General features: G+C 56.8%; 1 protein-coding gene across 1 annotated transcript; it reads right to left on the minus strand.

The window, feature by feature from the left end:
• Window positions 1–2,124: 2,124 nt before the first annotated feature.
• On the minus strand, window positions 2,125–16,844 carry CTSH (cathepsin H). Its single transcript, XM_055326506.1, has 12 exons — window positions 16,701–16,844; window positions 12,814–12,845; window positions 12,122–12,227; window positions 10,880–10,950; window positions 10,216–10,320; window positions 8,011–8,097; window positions 7,327–7,382; window positions 6,211–6,292; window positions 5,097–5,165; window positions 4,064–4,170; window positions 3,169–3,294; window positions 2,125–2,495 (listed from the first exon to the last, which is right to left on the minus strand). Exons 1-12 carry the CDS (start codon window positions 16,789–16,791, stop codon window positions 2,420–2,422), a joined length of 1,008 nt encoding a protein of 335 aa, XP_055182481.1. The 5' UTR covers window positions 16,792–16,844; the 3' UTR covers window positions 2,125–2,419.
• Window positions 16,845–19,286: the final 2,442 nt, after the last annotated feature.

The following is a 19,286-nucleotide window of genomic DNA, read 5'->3' on the forward strand; positions in this document are numbered from 1 at the left end:
TTTATTTTTCCTTTGTTGTCTTTTACCCCAGTGAGGGAGCTCCTTGGGGCCAAAGGTGTGTCCTATGGACTCAGGCCTTTGGAGCCCAGCCCAGGCCTGCCTTTGGAGGGGTGGCTGATGGGGACCCTGACAAATGACCAGTGGGGCTGCACCTACTTGACACCAGGCTCTCTTCTGGATCTCTGGAGGTCCAGAGCCTATGGAGGGGATTTGTCACACTGGGATGTGGCCTTGCCCACTCCTCTGTTCAAACCCAAATAGGCCCTTCTTCCTGCTTCACGCAGGATGCCCAGAACATCCTTGTGTGCTCCCTGGTGCCTGGTGGGGTGGAGGTGGGGTAGGCTGCATACAGCTGACAGCAGCAGAGGTCTGCTAACCGAACAAAGGGTCCGGGATTGACCTTTGCAGCCCCATTTACAAGAGACTGGTGGTCACCTTTTGTCCTCTGTTGGTTCATTAATTTTGATAAATAGGCCATCCTTCTATCCTGAGACAGTAACAGAGAAAACCAGGTGTGAGACATACGGAAACTCTCGATACCATCTTCATGTGAACTCTCTAAATTTGAAACTCTTACAAAATTTAAAACTTTATTATAAAAAGCACAGGAGAAGATTAGTTTAAATTGTTTTTCCAAATAGTTGCTCAATTTCCTAGCACCTTTTACTGAGTGGTAAAAATTGATCTGTCCACCTGTTCCTTATGCACCGAATTCTTATTTTGTGCACTCTGGGCGATTATGTGTTCTTAGCTGGGGTACACTTTCAAGCGCAGACCTCATTCCCATTGCTTATTTATAAAATCCTCCTAACCACCGTGTCCTGTTTCCCCTCAGACAAATGGAAAGTATCAATTTTATTGACACTTTAAAAAAAAGATTTTATTTATTTACTCATGAGACACACACACACAGAGTGCGCGTGCGAGAGAGAGAGAGAGAGAGAGAGAGAGAGAGAGAGCAGAGAGGAGAGAGAGAGAGGCAGAGACACAGGCAGAGGGAGGAGCAGGCTCCATGCAGGGAGCCTGACATGGGACTCGATCCAGGGTCTCCAGGATCCCGCCCTGGGCTGAAGGTGGCGCTAAACCGCTGAGCCACCGGGGCTGCCCTTTTACTGACATTTTATTTGGAAATGTACCAAACCCATGTTTTTATTTTGGGCAAGAGTCACTTATTTGTGTTCTTTCTTTCCACTCAAGAATATGGCATGCTGATCCGTTTATTCAGGCCATGCTTTCGCTTTTCATAATTGTGTCGTTTCCTTAGTCTATAAATGTCTGTTATTTTTGATGGTCACTCCTGGTGACCAGTGTTGTTGCTATGGGGCCACATGATTTTCTTCTGGGTTTTGTTGTTTTTTGTGTCTCCAGTGTCTGGGAACCAGGCACTTTCTGATCAGTTTGTTCTGAGCTTTTCTGTTGTCTCTCTTGGATGTTTTTGGTCACATTATCACACTGTCTGCGGACTTTAATTTGGTTTATTCCCCCCATGCGGTGACCAGGCCTTGCAGACAGGTGGTCAGCAACAGTGTGCTCCTGGGCTCCTGGGCGCCTCTTATGTCACAGACCGTGCGTCTAGGGCTCTATTGCATTAAGTAAATAGGCTTTTATTTCACAACTGTTGGTCTTGATTTATTGTTGCAACATTTCATGTTACTGGAACTTCCTAATGGATTAAAACCATATGGGTGTTTTCTAAATAAAGCTTGTTATCAAAAACCCCACAGTGTCCTCAAAGGGAAAGGATGGTGTGGAGCTGGCAGGAGCACCAGGCACATTCAGGGCAAGGGGCTGGAGAGGACGGGTAGGCGGTCCTGGCAGGGAGGCCACATGGGGAGGTACAGCTTCCAGGCTGGTGCCTGGGTTCAAATCCTGCCTCTTCTGAGCCTGGCACAGTCCCTCTGGCCTCCGCAGCTGCCCCCGCCCGGGGTGCAACCTGCCAAGGTCCCAAGTCCCACCTGCTCCTCCTCCTGGGCCCCTGCGTGGTGCACAGTGACCCCTGCACCTGCACCATCCTCCCAGCCAGGTGGCTCTGGAGGCCCCCTCTCTCCTGGGGGATGCAAGTCCGAGGACAGAGTAGGCCTGGGTCATGTGAGGTCGCAGCACAAGGCACAGGCCCGGCCCGGCAGGAGTTCACCAAATGTTTATTGAATACAGATCACAGGAAAGACAGGGGTGCTCTCCAAATGTGGGAGATAAAGAGTATTCTTGGCCGTTGGGTTTAAGTGTGTGAACAGGAGTGTTGAAGGCACACAGCTGGCGGCCACCTTCGTGTGGGAGACGTGGTAGGCTTGTCGCTCGTTCGGTGCGCTCTTCTTCCTCATTTTCCTCAGGCCTCAGGGCACGGCATGGGGGCGAGGGCCCTGGGGGTCCCGGGCCCCTTCCTCCAGGGCAGGACTCCAGCACCGGCCCGGGCGGCGGCTCACACCAGGGGGATGGGGTAGGAGGCGCAGGCGGCCAGGCCACACATGTTCTTCCCACGCTCGATGAGGAAGTACCTGGGCAGACAGAGCGAGCTGGGGACGGGCTGGGGCTGCCTCACGGCGGACCTTCCTAGGATGCTGTACCACGAGTTCTGACTCCAGGGGCGATGGCCTGGCTTGCCGAACACCCAGGAAACCCCTGACCTGACCTGACTGACGGGCTTTCCCTTCCCTCCCTGTGGCTACCACATTGCGTCCATCCCACTTCCCTACAACTTCCCGACTCGGCCCTCAGCTAGTTACTTAATCATCACCGGGACCCTGAGGGCACGCAGTCTGATGGCGGACACCCCGGCACCCGGTTCCAGCCCCCTCCCCAGGATGGGTGCTCATGGTCTGAGGCACGCCTGTGGCCCAGGTTCTTTCAACCTGCCCTCCCAGCCGTGGCACCGTGCTGAGCCGTGCCAGCCTCCGGCCAGACCCTCCAGGGACAAGGGAACCTCATGTCTGGCACAGGATTCTTCTGATGTGGGGGCCGGAGCAGGAGGGGGCTGCGTGGGGGAATCTTAGCCTCAGGCTCCTGCCCTGGCCTGCCCTGGGGCTCAGCTGGCCAGGTGACCTGCCCCTGCCCCGGCTCTGAAGCCACGTGTGTCCTTGAGGGAGAAGCCCTGCCGCCCCGCCCCCCCCAGCCAGGCCCCCTGACTCCAGCGGTGAGGCCCCTCCCAGTGCCCTGCCCAAAGTGGCTCACCCGTTCATGCCCCACTGGGGGCCCCAGGAGTTCTTCACGATCCAGTAGGGTATTCCGTTCTGCTCTCCGTACCCAACAGCCAGGACTGCGTGGTTCACTTTATCTGGAGTTTTATGACAGGAAGTGCTGGAAAAGGAAAAGAAAGGCTTGAACCCACGGGAAAGATGACAGCAGCTGTCTGATGCCACTGGCCCCAGGGAGCAGCGGTTCCAGGCACGGCCGGTAGGAATCAATCGGCCCCATTGCTGCAGGACATCAGCCTCAGGAAGCCACGTCTGGCAGGGAGCAAATAGGAGGGGTCAGCGCCGCGGGGACAGGGTCCCAGGAGGGGGCAACATGCCCAATGCCACAAACCCCCCGTGTGGCTGCGGTGGGTAGTGGGTCCAATGGGCAGCGCAGCTGTGTTTCTCTGGGAAATGGGTTCAGAGAATGGAGGCCCAGATCACCAGGGTCCCCTTCCCAGCGGACTCTGGACCACAGGGGGACACAGGAGCAGCAGAAAGTGGCATGGCCAGATAGTGCTTCACAGGGGCACTCTGACTCCACGTGGAGGATGGACTGGTGGCGGGGTCTGGGGCAGCGCGAGGCCAGGGAGGACATGGATCGGAGTCTCTGCAGGGCCACGACGTCAGATGGTGGGATGGTCCTGGGCCCCGTTCCAGGTTGCTGGGGGAGCCCCCAGCCCAGCATCCTACGAGCAGCTACGTGCCCACCCCTCACTGCCCTCAAACTGGAGGCAGCTCCTGGGCTGATGGAGAGTGCGTTGCCCTTGGCCTGGGTCTGCCCTCCCCATTCCCACCCCAAGAGCCGCAGACACCCACGGCTGGTGTCATGCAAGTGTGGCCAGGCTCAGAGCCGGGCCCCGAGGCCTGCCTGCGGGGGGCCCTTGGCTCACCTGGAGTAGATGCCTTTCCTGTACATCATGAAGTCGCTGGTGACCTCGAAGGCAAAGCTCACAGGGTTGTACAGGGCGACCGCTTCCACCATCGCCTGCTCATCATTCTGTGGACACACAGTCTGTCACCTCTCTGCCCCCCTCTGGCTGGCTTTCTGCCCCGAGGTAGAGATGGGGGTCCGGGGCAGTGCAGGCATCTTGTGTTGGACTGAGGAGCCACCAAGGGGCTGGCTGCCCCCTCCTCACAGCAGATAGCGGGGTTGTGCCAGAACGGCCAGGCTCCTTTGGGTTATTTGGCTTACGGGTCCCTCCTCTGACACCCTGACTCTCCTGTGACCTCCCTCCCCTTTGCTGGTGGGGTCTGTGGGTCGTCTCTCTTTCTAGGGAACGCCCCACCTTAGAGTAGAGGCCACGGTGCAGGTATACAGCTCATTGGGCCCCTCCCACCCATTTGCTGCGGTCCCCCTACATGCCCCTGTGACTCCCCCTGCCCTGCCCCCAGCACCTCTGCCCCCACAAAGCCATCAAAATTGGCCACTCCGATCCCCTGCCTGCATCCTGGAGTGAAGCCAGCCACATGGAGTGCAGCCCCGCCTATGCCAACAGCCACACCACGTGGGAGACACCAACTCCACACTTTGGGGTTGTTTGTTACTAACAACAGTAACAAACATAACCTAACAGTCATCCTCCAACTTGCATTCGATCGCTTACACACACGCTGATGTCACACATTCACACTCTGCTCCTCGGGATGGGGATTCCTGCTTGCATTTTACAAAGGAGAAAACAGGCCAGACCAGAGTCCCGCACAGACCCGGGTCAGAGCCCAAGCATCTGGTGCTTGTCTCACCCACCTCCCACCTGCTGCCACCACTGTGGCTGGGATGCCCCGATAATGGAGACTGTCCAGTCAAAGTGATCTGCCGCCAGGAGAGGCTGCCCTGCTGTGCCCGCTGGCCAGTGGACAGCAGTGGACGCTGGCCTCCTCACGAGAACATGCTGCCCATTGCAGAGAAGGGCCGGTACTCACAATGGTGATGTTGGCTACATCCTTCACGAAAGCAATGGCTTTGCTGGGCTGGTACTTGCAGTCACCGTCCTGTTCAGGGCAGCACGAGTTAGGGGGATCGGCCCCAGGCTGAGGGTTAGGGCCACCCCCCCATGCCATGCCATTTGATAATGTCTGCAGAGCTAAATCTCTGAGTGCCAGGGGATCATGGGATCACTTAAGAGAGGGTCAGGGGCATCCTTGTTCTCAAGGAGCTCATAGGAGCCCAGCACTGCTTTGGCAGAGGTGGGCCTATGGGAGCCTGGGGGACCTGGGGAGAACTGGAGGTGAGCATGAGCTGCCTGGCAGGGGAAAGAGGTGCTAGTGCACAGACATTCCGGACACAAGGCAGGTGCAGAGGCAGGTCATGTGGAGGAAAGAGCAAGCACAGAGGGTGGGGATGGCAAGAGGCACGATGCGATGTTTGGGAACCAGCAAGTGGCTGGGCTGGAGCCCAAGGTTTATGAGAGGCGAGACAATAGGCGAGAGGGCAGGCCGCCAACAGCCTCTGAAGCATCCTGCATAAGGCAGGTGAGTGGTCAGAGCCAGGTCCGAGAGCCCACTCGGCAGCCCCAGGAGAGCTGGATGATGGAGACGGAGACGTGGGTGAACCCACAGAACAGTTGTGGGGTCCCGATGGTTGGGAGGCAGAACTTGAGTGAGGGTCTGCGGTGGGAATCACCCTCAGACAGCCTGCCAGTGGCCAGCAGGTTTTGGGGGGCTGGTGTTGCTTATTGGTGAGCGGAAATGCAGGCAGAGCCACAGGTCTGGGGGAAAGATGGCCGTGGGCAGAGAGGGTGCAGGTGTCAGAGAGTGTGGTCAGCCTGAGACTGACCCCATGGGTTGTGCTGCTGGACAGGAAGGACAGCAGAGGCGGGCGCCCTGGTATACTCAGTGTGTGGGGGGGACCCAGGAGATTGGGAGCAGCAGGTGGGCAGGGCTTGGTGGATGCAGATGACTCTGGTGGGAGGGGCCGGGCTATAGCTCAAGGGCGTGGGGGTCCCCCACCCCGTCTTGGTGCTCTCTGAGGCTGAAGGGGATGGCGCTGGCCAGTTCTGCTGGCCAAGACTATGAAGCTGCGGCAGCCCCCAGTTACCTGGCCCTTGTAGGGGTAGCTGTCTTCACCCATGATGCCCTTGTTGTAGCGGATGTACTCGAACGCCTGGCTGGGGAGCCCCCTGCGGGAAGCACACACAGGCCTGCCCACCTGGACTGGCCCGGCCCTGGCCCCATGCTCCTCAGACCCAGGAACCACACGTCAGGGGAACAGGGAGCTCTCAGACGCCGCAGGGACCCCAGGCCAGCCCCCTCTGGGGTAAGGGACCTGCCCAGCTCTGGGTATCCACCACCATCATGCCCCCTGGGCCCCCGCCAGCAGGTGCTCTAGAAATAGGACTTCCTGACCACTCCCATCAAGCCCGTGTGGCCGATGTTGTCATTGAGAGCCCGGAGCCACTCATGGCCGTCCAGCCACAGCTCCTAGCACCCCCACACCCTGTCCCCTCCGCTCCTGACCCTGGCACTAGTCACCCCCTGACCCACAGCACACTATTTTGGGTCTAGAACATCAGCTAGAACATCAGCTCTGTATGCTCTGTTGGCTGCATGTCCCCAGGGCCCAGCCACATGTAGGTGCTCAGTCACACATGTGGAGTGCGTGAAAACATGAACCAGAGGACAGGGAGCCCCCCCTTACACATGGAGCCCAAGGATGTCCCTCCCCAGAACTGGGCCATGAGGGGGAAGAGCCTGGCCGGATGCATGCATGCACTAGGACAGTGGCCATGGACACTAGACACACGAGCAAATAAACCCCTGATGACGATGTTAAGGACCGGCCAAGGAGACGGGAGCAGTAAAGACACAGCCATCAGCACGAGCACTTTTACCACTTCTGATGGCCAGGTGGGGCTGCTCGGAACTTTAACTGTGTGGAAGGGCCAGGCGGACATCTGGCTGTGGCTGCAGGGGCTGCTGAGGCCACCTGCACTGTGGTGAGGCCGGGGGGACACCCTGGATGGAGGGCAGATTTCGGGAGCAGAGTGGCCTGGGCTTGGGTCACACTCTGTCACATTCTGGCTGCAGGACCTGAGGGTGACCATCTCCTTTGTGACACTGGGACGGGGCAGCGGCCGGCACATGCTATACCCGACAGAAGCGATCTGCGGGGCAGGAGAGGGACCCCGGGAGGGCCTGTCGGTCAGGGACGTACCCTTGGCAGCCGTGATTGTTGAAGTTCTGGGCACAGTCCACCAGCTGCTGCTCTGCCTGGAGGGACACACAGCGTGGTGAGCAGGGTAGAGACCACTGGAGGCTCTGGCCCAGGCTGCTGAGCCTTCCCCACAGCACACCCCTGTGGCCCCATCAGCCCCATGTCCAGATGCCGTAGACGTCAAGCTGCCGAGGCAGGGACCAGCAGCTGGCACATGGAGGGAGGGGCTCAGCCGCTGGGACCAAGCAGGGGGGTGAGGGTGCTGCCCATTGGTGCACACGGCTGGGAGGCGCACATGCCTGCAGTGGCGAGTGGGAGCGGGAGGGGACAGCCCCGCTGGGGACCCTCACCCACCCTCATCCCTTGCTGTGAGCTCAGCAGCTGGACACATGGGCCCTGGCCCTGCCCTCGGGGAAGACAGCCAGGCAGCTCGGGCCGGACTGGCTCCTAGAAGCCTGCCTCCCAGGCTCTGCTCTCCGAAGGCCGCAGGTGGCCTCAGTCATTCTAGAACGTGCGTTCAGTTTCACAGGCCGAATGACCACGAGGGGGAGGTGCCTGATGACCAGTGGAAACAGCATCTACACCGAAGCTCTAAAGGAGCCCGATGGCATACCTGGCCCTCTCTGTGAGGCCTCAGGGCAAAGCCGTGACCTCAGCAGGTGACCCCGGGGGCGGGCTGCTTACCAAAGAGAGCAACTTCCCACTTTTGATGGCGATGGCGGACTCCAGGGCCCCCGTGGTGGAGAAGGTCCAGCAGCTGCCACAGCCGCCCTAGAGAGGCCGGGACAGAGGTCGGGGGTCAGTAACGAGAACATCAGGACGAAGGCCCGAGAAAAGTGGGCTCCCATCCATGTGGACCATCAGGCCCTACGCGGCCAAGGTCGTCTGGGTTAACAGGTGACAGGACTGAGGCCCATAACGGAGCAGGAGCCGCCGACCACCAGCACCTTCCCAGCCCCGGCCCCTCACACACCAAGCCCACTGCCCTGCAAGGGTGACCCCCATCCTGTGATCTTCTGCTTTCCTTCTACGTCTGAACCTCACACGGGCTCTTCTTCTCTCCACGGTGTCTGAGCAGGACTCACCCACATCCTGTTTCCAGCACCTTCTCTACCACCACTCCACCTCCAACCTCATTCTACTCACAGTCCTAACAAACTAACTCCTCAAGCCCTCACCTCCATTGAGCCCAGACACCTGACTGCCGGGCTGCCGCGCCCGCCCACCCCCTGCCCTCCACAGTCACCAGCAGCCCCTGAACTTGCCAGAGCCTGCTGCCCACCTGCCCATTCACATCCCAGCAAGCACAGCTGTGCGAGCCAGGGGGTCAGCTCCCGCCTCTCCACCTCCACCCCGCTGGTCATCTGAGATGGCCCACCAATCTCGTCTCTCCCTCCACAGGTGGTTCTACCTCTCGACTCTCTCTCACATCCAGCCCCTGCCCTGCCCTCAGGAGGTTGGTGTTGTCCTGGAGGGCCCCCCTGGTCCCTTCCTCCCACATCCTCCTGTCAGTACGGGGGTGACCCCATCTGAGGCTCTCTGGCTGAGGGAGGCAGAAACCTGGCATGCAGCCCCCTCTGCCCCCATCCACCTGGACGCCGGGCCAGCCCTCAGCCTTGGTTTGCTCCTCTGTGACCCGAGAAGCATGCGGGGCTGCCGAGCTAACGTCAGAATCTGCTGCTGTGTCTGCATCCGCACGGTGGCCATAGCCACCACCTTGCTCCAGCCCTGCACCTGGTGGCCCAGGCTCCCCAGTGGCCAGAGCTCTCCAGAAGGCCCTGGAACATTCCTGACAGACCTCCCTGCCCCAACAGTGAGCAGAGTCAGGCTTCTACACAGAAAACTCATGGCTTTAAGTTGTCATGGGATTCTCGGTGCACCTGGGCAGCCCAGTTGATTACATGTCTGACTCTTGATTTCGGCTCAGATTGTGATCTCAGGGTCCGAGGATTGAGTCCCATGTTGGGCTCTGCACTCTGCAGGGAGCCTGCTTCTCCCTCTCCCTCTGACCCTCCCCCTGCTCGTGCTCTCTCTTTTTCTCAAATAAATAAATAAATAAATAAATTAATTAATTAATAAAATCTTAAAAACAAACAAACAAAAAACCTGTCATGGGATTCTTAGTCTAAAAACTGACTCTGGGGGGGCAGAGGGCTTTGCTCTGTGGCTCCCAGGGGCTGCAGCGAACGTCCAGAGTGCCAGCTCCAGGAGCCCCAGGCCTGAGAGGATAGGAAGCTGTGGAGAAAACATTTCCCAGGGAGCGTTTTGATACGAAAGCCAGTGTTTGCAGGAGGGAAGCTTGCACCTTGCATTTTCTGAAGGGGAAAGCATGGCCTCTTTCTGGAAAGGCAGCTGCTGTGACTTCCAGGGGAGGGACACAGTGGGCAGAGGGGAGACTCTCCAGAACAGAGCCAGCCCCCAGGCCGTAGCTTTGTGGGTGTAGAAAGCAGGACACACACTCCCTGCCAGGAGGCCAGTGTCATTTGGAAGGCTGGTGTCACCCTGCTCGCTAAGCACCTGCTATCCCCCAGCTGGAGGGGCTGGGCCAGGCCTTGCATGGGGTGGGAGGAATGGGGCCCTGTGTCCCATCTCTGAAGGGCACAGAGAACTGCTGCTTCGGGTGACTTTGTGGGAGCCCGGGGGCCACTGAGGAGCTCTGGGCAGGGGGTACAGGGGGACATCAGTCCAACCAAGAGGGACTGCTCCCTCCTCCAGAGCAGCCTGTGGAGGTAGGGAGCTCACAGCCTTGCAGAGGAAGGCAGCTGGAGGCCGACAAGAAACAGAGTTGGGGAGACACTTGCCAGTTTGGGGTTCTGAGTTTCTCTTCCTGCTGTTTTGTCTGTGAATGTGGCTATGTTTTGGGGAAGGACAGGGGATGGACACACATACCTGATTTTTCACCGGTGACACGAACTTTCCTTTTTTCCGCCAGTCCACAAAAGGGGGGTAGGGACCTGTCCCCCGGAGGTAGTTACCTTTGGTGGCTGAGCAATTCTGGAATGACCAAACACAATTCTTTCAGGGGAACAGAAAATTTTTTTGATGGAAATGTGTGCAAGTAAAACAATCACCAAGAGAACGACTATCACTGTAGCAACATCCCGCCCCAACCTGTTGGGGCCTAATGCTCAATGACATGACCCAGGTGGGGGAGTGAGGTCCTGGGAGCCAGATTTCATAAGTAATAACACAGTTCATCCAGTTAAATTTTAACTTCACATGAACGATGAGTAACTATAGCGAAAGTATGTCCCGCACAGTACTTAGGACATATTCACGCTAAAATACCCTATGTTATCTACCTGAGATTCAGTTTTAATTGTGCATCTGTATTTTCTCTGGCAACCCTAAGTTTGGGGCACACACAGCTAAGGCTGTGTGCATGGCTTGAGCAGCTGCTGGGAGCCACCTGATGCCCCAGGAAGCTGCACTCCTCCCCACCATCCCCCGGAGCCGGGTAGGCTTGAGTCTGGCTGGAAGTTGGCAGACTCTGAACTTATTCCAAAGGTCTGAGTGGAAAGAGTTGGCTTGGGTCACAATGACTAACACCCACCTGAGGCTCCGACCAGAGATACTTGTGTTTTATTTCAGCAAAGTTCATGTCTGAAAACTGGTTCAGCCCCACTGAAAAAGAGAAGGAAAAACAAAAAAATCCAAAGAGGCGCTTACTAAGGCACTGATTAAGAAACAGAAACATTACCAGCCCCAGTTAACCTGTGTGCTATTTCCAGCTGCAGCGACTGGCACCTCTGTAGGTTTTAAATGTAATTATCATTGATCAGAGCAAGGTCAACGCTCCATGTGCTTCAGAACCACCTGGGAGGGGGATCCCTGGGTGGCTCAGTGGTTTAGCGCCTGCCTTTGGCCCAGGGTGTGATCCTGGGGTCCTGGGACCAAGTTCCGTGTCAGGCTTCCAGCATGGAACCTGCTTCTCCCTCTGCCTGTGTCTCTACCTCTCTCTCTCTCTGTCTATCATGAATAAATAAATGAAATCTTAAAAAAAAAAAAAAAAGAACCGCCTGGGAGCTCGTCCTTTGCATACAAGTGGGCTGCATGGCAGGGGTGTGGGTGTGGCTAGTACGTGGTAGGGCCTGGGCACCCCATCCAGGAGTGGGTTCAGACACCCCACTGGAGAGTCTGATGGACATTCAGGTGAAGAGCCGCTACATCTGCCCCAGGTGCATTCCCACCTGTGCCCAGGGTGGAGAGCCTTCCCATCACTACCTGCCAGCCTAGCACATCTCTGACGATGTAACCACCCTCCCACACCCCCCGCCACCCCATGGTCGCACAGAGCACTGGGCAGGGATGAGATTCAAGCACAGCTTTTATTATACTTGCTGCCCACAATACCAATGTCGTGGACCCTACTGACATTTCTGAGGCCTCTGTGTATAAGCGGTGTGTATGCTTCTAGGGAAATGACTTGGACGGAGGGCAGATCTGTCCCTGGAGTCTGCTCCTGAGTGCAGAGCACATTGCTGAAGGGGGCCTGCCACCCAGTGATCCAAGGGCAGCACTCAGCATGGGAGGGACCCTCAGCTGGCAAGAGTGTGGTGGGGCTTCTGTGAGGCCTCCTGTGAAATCCAGGACCATCCAGAGGGCTCAGCACCCCTGTCCTGCAGCCATGGGGATATCAGAGACCCAGCAGAGCCAGGACTGCGGTCAGCTCAGGGAGGCTTCGGGCCGTCCCTCCACTCCATATCCCTCCCGGGGGGCCTCCAAGCATCGGCTGCCACTAACAGCTCTGAGACGTGGCCCCGCGGAGCCTGGAGGAGAGGCAGCCCCGCAGTACTTTTAAACGTGTGGTTCCCAGCGTTGTGAGCATTTATCTTCCTCCAGTTGCCGACGAAGGTCTGCAGCCTCTGGTGGTACTCCTCCGAGCTGTACTTCTTCTGGTGCTGAAACGAAACACAGCCACAATAAGTCAGGGAAACAAGATGTGGCTCGCCAGAAGGGGACAGTTTGTTTTATAAGAGGATGGGTGGAACTTTTCCCTACCGTACAATGGAGTTTTTGGAGCTTAAGCCCTGTTAGGAGGCAGGACACTCTTGGGTGTCAGCTGTGAAAGGAGGTCATAGGCACACACCCTGGGGCCATGGGGAAGAAATGTGCCAAATGCAGGTCCTCCAGTGACCCACAGCTGGCATTGGCTCAAGTCTGGGACAAAAATCATCACTTTTCAAAAAGCCCATGCACCAGTGTTCTGCAATTAATTCTGCAGCCAGCATGCAATGTATCCAAATATAAAATATGGCCCTGAGTGCCCAGGCTATAAAGGCTGCCAGCTGCCAAAATCACTGGGGACAACTGTTTGGAAGGCGTTAACCTAACCGAATCTTTCCCATCTTGGCCAATTCCCAGTCTGGAAAGACCCAGGGGGTGTGGGTGGGAAAATCCCTCCCCATCATCCCAAGTCTGGCACCGTCGGCTCTGATAGCAGGCAACAGAGAAACAAAAAGCTTCAGGAAGACGGTGACCACTGACCTGCACCGTCCATGACTTGAAGTGAACTTTCTCTGTAAAAAGAAAAAACAAAAGACATTAGCCCGGGTGCCTGGCAATGAATGGGGCCTTCAGCCACGCAGGGCACTTCAGAGCTGATCTGCATTTCAGGAAATGAGACTACAGTGAAGGCACCAAAAATGGTGTTATCTGGTGCAGAATGCAGAAGTCAGGCTCTCACTGCAGTGGCACTGGTAACAGAACCTGTGGTGTGGACAGGACACGGGATGTCCCTGGAGCGGGCACCTGGGGTGCCTGGGTCCCACAATGCCCCATGGCTTCACCTGCTGCTGGTCACACAATGGTGCTTACGTTGTGGAAATCCACTGAAATGTGTATTTAACGATATGTGTGCTTCTCTGTATGATATACTTCAATAAGAAGTGAGTTAAAAAATCTAATCCCCAAGGGTCAGCAAATTTTTTCTTCAAGACACAGACAACCAATATATTCGACATGGCACTGTCCCGTGGTCTGTGCCCCAGACCTGGCTGTGTGCCCACAGTGTGAACACAAACCATACACCAGCTCTTTGTGGATGGACCCCCGCTATACCTTGTATCTTTTTGAGCTATCTAAAAATTTCAGGCTACATTTAAATGGCTACAAAGAATGTATTCCAACTTATAGTAAATACTGTCTTTTTAATTTTTCAATTTTTTTTTTTTAATTTTAAGTAGGCTCCATGCTCACCATGGGGCTTGAGCTCACGACCCTAGGATGAAGAGCTCAATATCTGACCAACTGAGCCAGCCAGGGGCCCTGTAAATATCATTTTATTTTAATTAATTAATTAACTTATTTATTTATTTTTGTGAATATCATTTTAAAATAAGATGCCACATCCTTCTTTTAAAGCTAGTCAAGGGAATCTGCATACAGTCTGAGTTAATGCCCGCCGTCAGTAATGAAACATACCATCCTTTTATGCAACAAGGACAAGAAGCATACATCAAAATTATGTTTACTTCCTGTGATTCACGCATCTCTGAACATTATATAAATTTATTCTGGATTGAATTCCAGTATTCAATCCAGAATAAATCCTCACCATCAATACCCCAACCGATCAAAATATTTCAAATATATTATATACATTGTGAAAAGTAATTGTTAAACATAAAAAATAAACCTGTATCAGAAATGCATCCTTAGGGGCACCTGGCTGGCTCAGGGGGTTAAGCTTACAGCTCTTGGTTTAGGCTCATGTCCTGATCTCACGGGATGGATGTCCTCGTTGGCCTCCATGCTCAGTGGGAAGTCTGCTTGGGGTTCTCTCCTTCTCCCCATGTCCCCCTACCCTGGGCATGCGCAAGTTCTCTCTCAAATAAATAAATAAATCTTAAAAAAAAAAAGAAATGCATCTCTTAATGAGATCAGCAGGACTTTTCTAAGTAACCCCCCCCTCATGGATTTATAGATTCATGGGTGAGTATTTCCTATTTTTTTAATGGGTCAGTATTAATTCTGGTCTTTTTAATTTTTTTTTAAAGATACTTCTTTATTTAATTTTAAGTTGTTTTTTTTTTAATTTTTATTTATTTATGATAGTCACACAGAGAGAGAGAGAGAGAGAGAGAGGCAGAGACACAGGCAGAGGGAGAAGCAGGCTCCATGCAGGGAGTCCGACGTGGGATTCGATCCCGGGTCTCCAGGATCGAGCCCTGGGCCAAAGGCAGGCGCCAAACCTCTGCGCCACCCAGGGATCCCTGGTCTTTTTAATTTTTTAAAAGATTTTATTTGAGAAAGAGAGAGCAAGTACACACAAGTGGGGTGGGGGGGAGAGGGAGAAGCAGACCCCCCACTCTCGCTGAGCAGGGAGCCAGATGTGGGCTGGATTCCAGGACCCTGGGATCAAGACATGAGCTGAGGGCAGAGCTTCACCAACAGAGGCCCCCAGGCGCCCCAATCTTTGTTTTTTTATAGGTCAAAAGACTTAAGAAATCCTGCTAAATAAGCAGATTACTAATTACTTATTGCTTCCGGCGATGGAAGGCAAGGTTTCTCAATTTCTATGCCCCAATCACCTGACCATCTAAGACTTCATCAGCTGATACGTTGGTGAGGTCCTGTCTTCAATTTCAGTTTCCTTGAGGAACTGGCAAGTTTTGAGGAAGATTTGTTACCATCCGTTTTTTTGCTGTCTCTGATGTGTTTATGACCAGAGGTTCAGATTGAGGTGCAGATTGGCTTTAGCAAAGAGGATGTCTGGGAGTGGAGGGGCTGGACCCACATCTGTTGGGGTTTGTGCTCCTCCAGGGACCTCCCCCTCCCCCGGCGGAAGAAGATGCTCAGCAGTCTAACTTCCCTTGTGGGTCACACACCTCCCTATTCTAGAAACCGAGCTAGAGTCACTTTCCACGGGAAAGAAACACCGATTTCTCCACTACAATCCTGCAAAGGGTTTTGGAGGATTCCAGTCCTGGTCACCGGGCCCTGCTGCAGTTGGTGGCTACAGAGGAGATGGGCCTCCACTCAGCAGGATTTCAAGCAGGACAGAGTTCAGGACAACTGGCCAGCTTTCCCCCTCTGGGATATTTCAAAAGCAACAAGTATGACAGGTATGACACCCAGGACTATTTCTCGTTCACAGGAGGTCAGTGGAAGTAAGAGCTGAGATGCCCTGGGGGCTGGGCCGGAAGGCTCTGCTGGTGAGCCCGGGGCCCAGACAGACACATCTCAAATCCACTGTGCTTCTGGACAAAGTATATTTATGTCTGCCCTGTCTGGGGGCAGGGGTCAGCAAACTATGGCAAACTGAAAAATGTCTTCTTACGCTTTTAAATGATTGAAAGAAACATACAACATTTTGTAAGACCTGAGAATCATCCACATTCACATTTCAGCATCCATAAATAAAAGTTTCTGGGAACACGGCCACATTCATTCATTTGCATCCTGTCTGGGGCTGCTCTCCAGGGCGGAGTGAAGTACTTGCTACAAACTCTGCCGCCACAACACCTAAAGTATTTACTCTCTGGCCCTAGACAGGAAAAGCTTTCAGAGCCCCGCTCGGGGGTTAGGTTGGCTTCTAGCGCCAACCCCGGTCCGCGCAGCCCACATGGGAGGGTGAAGCCAAGCCTGGGGGCACTGGATTTTCTTCAGGTTGGGGCGGGCCTGGGGCTGGCCTGGGGCTGCCCGTCTGCCGGCCTCCTTGCAGACCTGGGGGGCTTTCTTGTATTTGAGTAGAGAGGAGTGAGGCAAGATTCGGAGCGGAGAAGATTCAGCCTCAGCAATCTGTGTCCTGTCTCCAGGCTGTGCTTTGGCAACTCTGTGCCCAGGGTGAGGAGGGCAGCTGGGCAGGGAGCTCAGAGCCCAGGGGGTGGAGGGCTGAGGTGGGCCGCAGCAGGGTAGGGGGGCCCGCAGGGCAGGGCCTCCAGCCCGGGCAGGTGCTCGCAGCCCCAGCAGCGTAAGGGGTGCGAGGGCAGCACGGAGGCGGCGCGGGCGCCGTGCAGGTGGCCCGACCGTACGTCAGGTGTGCGGACCCGCCGCGGCGCAGCCGGCCATCCCACAGAGCCTCTCGGGGCACCCGCGGGGATCCCCAGGGGCTGCGAGAAAGGCTGGAAAGTCCCTGCCCACGCTGGCAGAGGCCCCGCCACAGTCCTCTAGGACCCCGCGGGGCGCGCAGGCACCGGGCCGCCTTCCCCGCCTTCCAGGGCCTGCGGCCGCCGGGCCCCGCCCCCGCCCCCCGCCCCCCGCCCCCCGTCCCCCGGCTCCCGGCTCCCGCACCTCCTCGCGACCGCCCGGGTCCCCCCCGCGGAGGCCCCGGTCCTGGGCGGCGGGCAGGCCGTGTCCCTCTGCCCCCGTCCCGCCCTCCGCGGACCGAGCCGCCCGCGAGGCCCCTTCTCCGCGGCGCCCCCTCCCGGTACCTAAGGAGCTCGCGGAGGCGTCCGTGGCGCCGCAGGCCGGGAGTCCCAGGAGCCCCGCGGCCGCGCAGAGCAGCGGGAACGCGACCCACATCTCGGCGGCTCCGCGGCGGACTGGCTGCGGGCGCCCGGGAAGGAGGCGGCGGCGGGGAGGGGGGAGGGGGGGAGGGGGCGGGGCTCCCGGGGCGGGGCTCCCGGGGCGGGCCGCGGGCGGGGCGGGGCTCCCGGGGCGGGGCTGCGGGGAGGTCACCGCCCTCGCCTCCGAGTCCTCGCCCAGTGCTCACCCCGAGCCCCACCCCCCTTTCCCCGTTTCTCTGCCTCAGCCCGGCCCCCCGGAGCCCGCCCCCCACCCCGGAGCCTCCCCTGCCCCCTCCATCCCCGGAACGCCCCTCCCTGACCCCCCTGACCCCGGAGCCCTCCACCCCCGGAGCACTCCCCGTCCCCCCCCAGCGCCCCCCTCGGGTCCTCCTTAGGCCCAGTCCCCTGGGTGTCCCTCCTCCCTCAGAATGAACTCAGGAGTGGAGGGAGGAGTCAGCAGGGTTTGGTGAGGCTCACCCCCCACCCCCCACCCCCACCCCCCACCCCCACCCCTCCCCTTCCCTCCCGGCCTCTCCCGCAACGGGCGTTTTGCTCCAAGTGGTGAGAAAGTCGCCTTAGCTTCAGGGCCTTGTCGTGTCTCCAGCAAATGTGCAGAAAGGCGGGAGACCTTAATGTGAGTTTGTGAGACACAAATAGAAGGAGGAACGCTTCAAGCTGAGGGACCGAGGACTGCTAGTGGGGCGGGGGGGGGGGGGGGCTGCAACCAGGTACCCAGGGGCTGGTTCTTCACCTACATTCCCTCTTCCCACTCCTGGTTTACAGATGGGGAGACCGAGGCCCCAGAGTGGGTGGTCACAGATGTGGGAAGATAAGTGCTCTTACTGCCGACAGCAGCCCAGAAAGGCCCTGTTCCCCGGGGCATGGGGGCTTCCTCCAGAACACTTGGTGAGGGGCAACAGGCTTGACATGGTCCCACCCCGCAGGATTCCTTAGGAAACCTCCTTCATCTCCACCCCCAGGATACATGCTGGCTGTCATCCCCCAAGCATGTGGCCCCATGCACTTCTGAAGGGTCTCATGACCCTAGGATTTTACTAGCCAATAACAAATGACCTTCCCCAACAATAGCCAATAGCTGGCCCCCTCAGGGTCCTGGGAACCTTGTCACTCCCTGACCTCCTCCCCACCTGCAAGTCTACCAGGAGCATCTCCTTGTGCCCCCAGGGCAGCTCTCCCTGCCCACAGGTTCTGTCATGAGCTTTCACACCAAAGATGTCCAAGAATTCATTCTTAGCTGTGGGATATGAACCCCAACATTTTCCTTAGCTCTCCCAGCAAGTGTGCAGAGGGAGTCTGAGCCCAGGTTTGATCTTTTTTGCAGCCAGAGGCACTTTGGTGAGGTCAGAGCCAGTGGGGCTGGCCTGTCCCAGCTCCCCACTCCCAGTTCCTCCCCTCCCCCCTCCCCTCTCCCTCCTGTCTCTTCCTCCATAGGAGGTTTTCTCTCCCAAGTGCTCAGCCCAGCCTGTGCCTCTGAGGCCCCAGGGGAATAGGTCCCTAGGCCCTCTCTTGGGATCTGACTGGTGGGGGCAGCCCAGGAATGTGCCCTCAAGGGGCCTCTGGGGGATCTTTCAGTGCAGCAGGGGGTGCAGCAGGTGGACACTGGCGGTGGGAGAGCCAGCAACCCGAGCTCACAGACACCATCTTCTCAGATAGAGCAGCTCTTTGTCAATTGATGATTTTGTCTGTGTTCGGATGCCCCTCTGGGTGCATTTGGAGCCACGGGTCTCCAAAAATACCCTGCCTGTTGTTTGCACAGTTAAGGCACTGGCCTAGAGAGAAGTGTCTTCTTTCTGCTGGTGTCTCATCCGTTGGGTAGGCAGGAAGCACCTCACCTTCTCATCCTGTTGCCTGGAGCCTGACGGAGGGCCATGATGATCTCAGACCCAGGCTCCCCTGCCCCCGCCCCCGCCCCGTGCTGGGTCCCCAGTGACCCTCCTTTTCGGGTCACTCCAGAGGGTCTGCACTGCAGTGCAGAAGGCTCTGGCTTGGTCACTTGGAGACTAGTGTTTGGCTCTAGTCCTGCAGATTTGCTGTGTGACCCAGGCAGGTGGTTTGCACTATGTAGCGACTCGTCCCGGATATGGGCGCCATCCTTTGCTCCCTGCACCTTTTCACGGTGTCTGTCCGCACATGTGGCTCCTCCATGGTTCTGGCCCTTGGTACTCCTGCACCTGTGAGGCTGCAGACTGGCTGGTAGCAGAGTCTCGCTGGGCCTGGGTGGTGGGCAGATGTCCCAAGGTTCTGCCTCAGTTATTCAATTGGGTACAACCCAGGCCTGGCTCTGAGGATACTCTGTAGACAAAATTAAGGTTTCGAGTCAGCTGACTTTAACTGATGGTCCTGGATTATCTGAGGGCGCCAGTACAGTCACAGAGGCCCTTCAAAGCAAAAGGGGAAGACGGAAGAGTCTGAGACCTTGAATCCCAAGAGGGATTTCGCCTGCCATCCCTGGCTTTGAGGGGGGCCAAGAGCCAAGTCGGTGGCCTTCAG

This window comes from Nyctereutes procyonoides, unplaced genomic scaffold (genome assembly GCF_905146905.1).
Source record: "Nyctereutes procyonoides isolate TBG_1078 unplaced genomic scaffold, NYPRO_anot_genome, whole genome shotgun sequence".
NCBI lineage: Eukaryota > Metazoa > Chordata > Mammalia > Carnivora > Canidae > Nyctereutes > Nyctereutes procyonoides.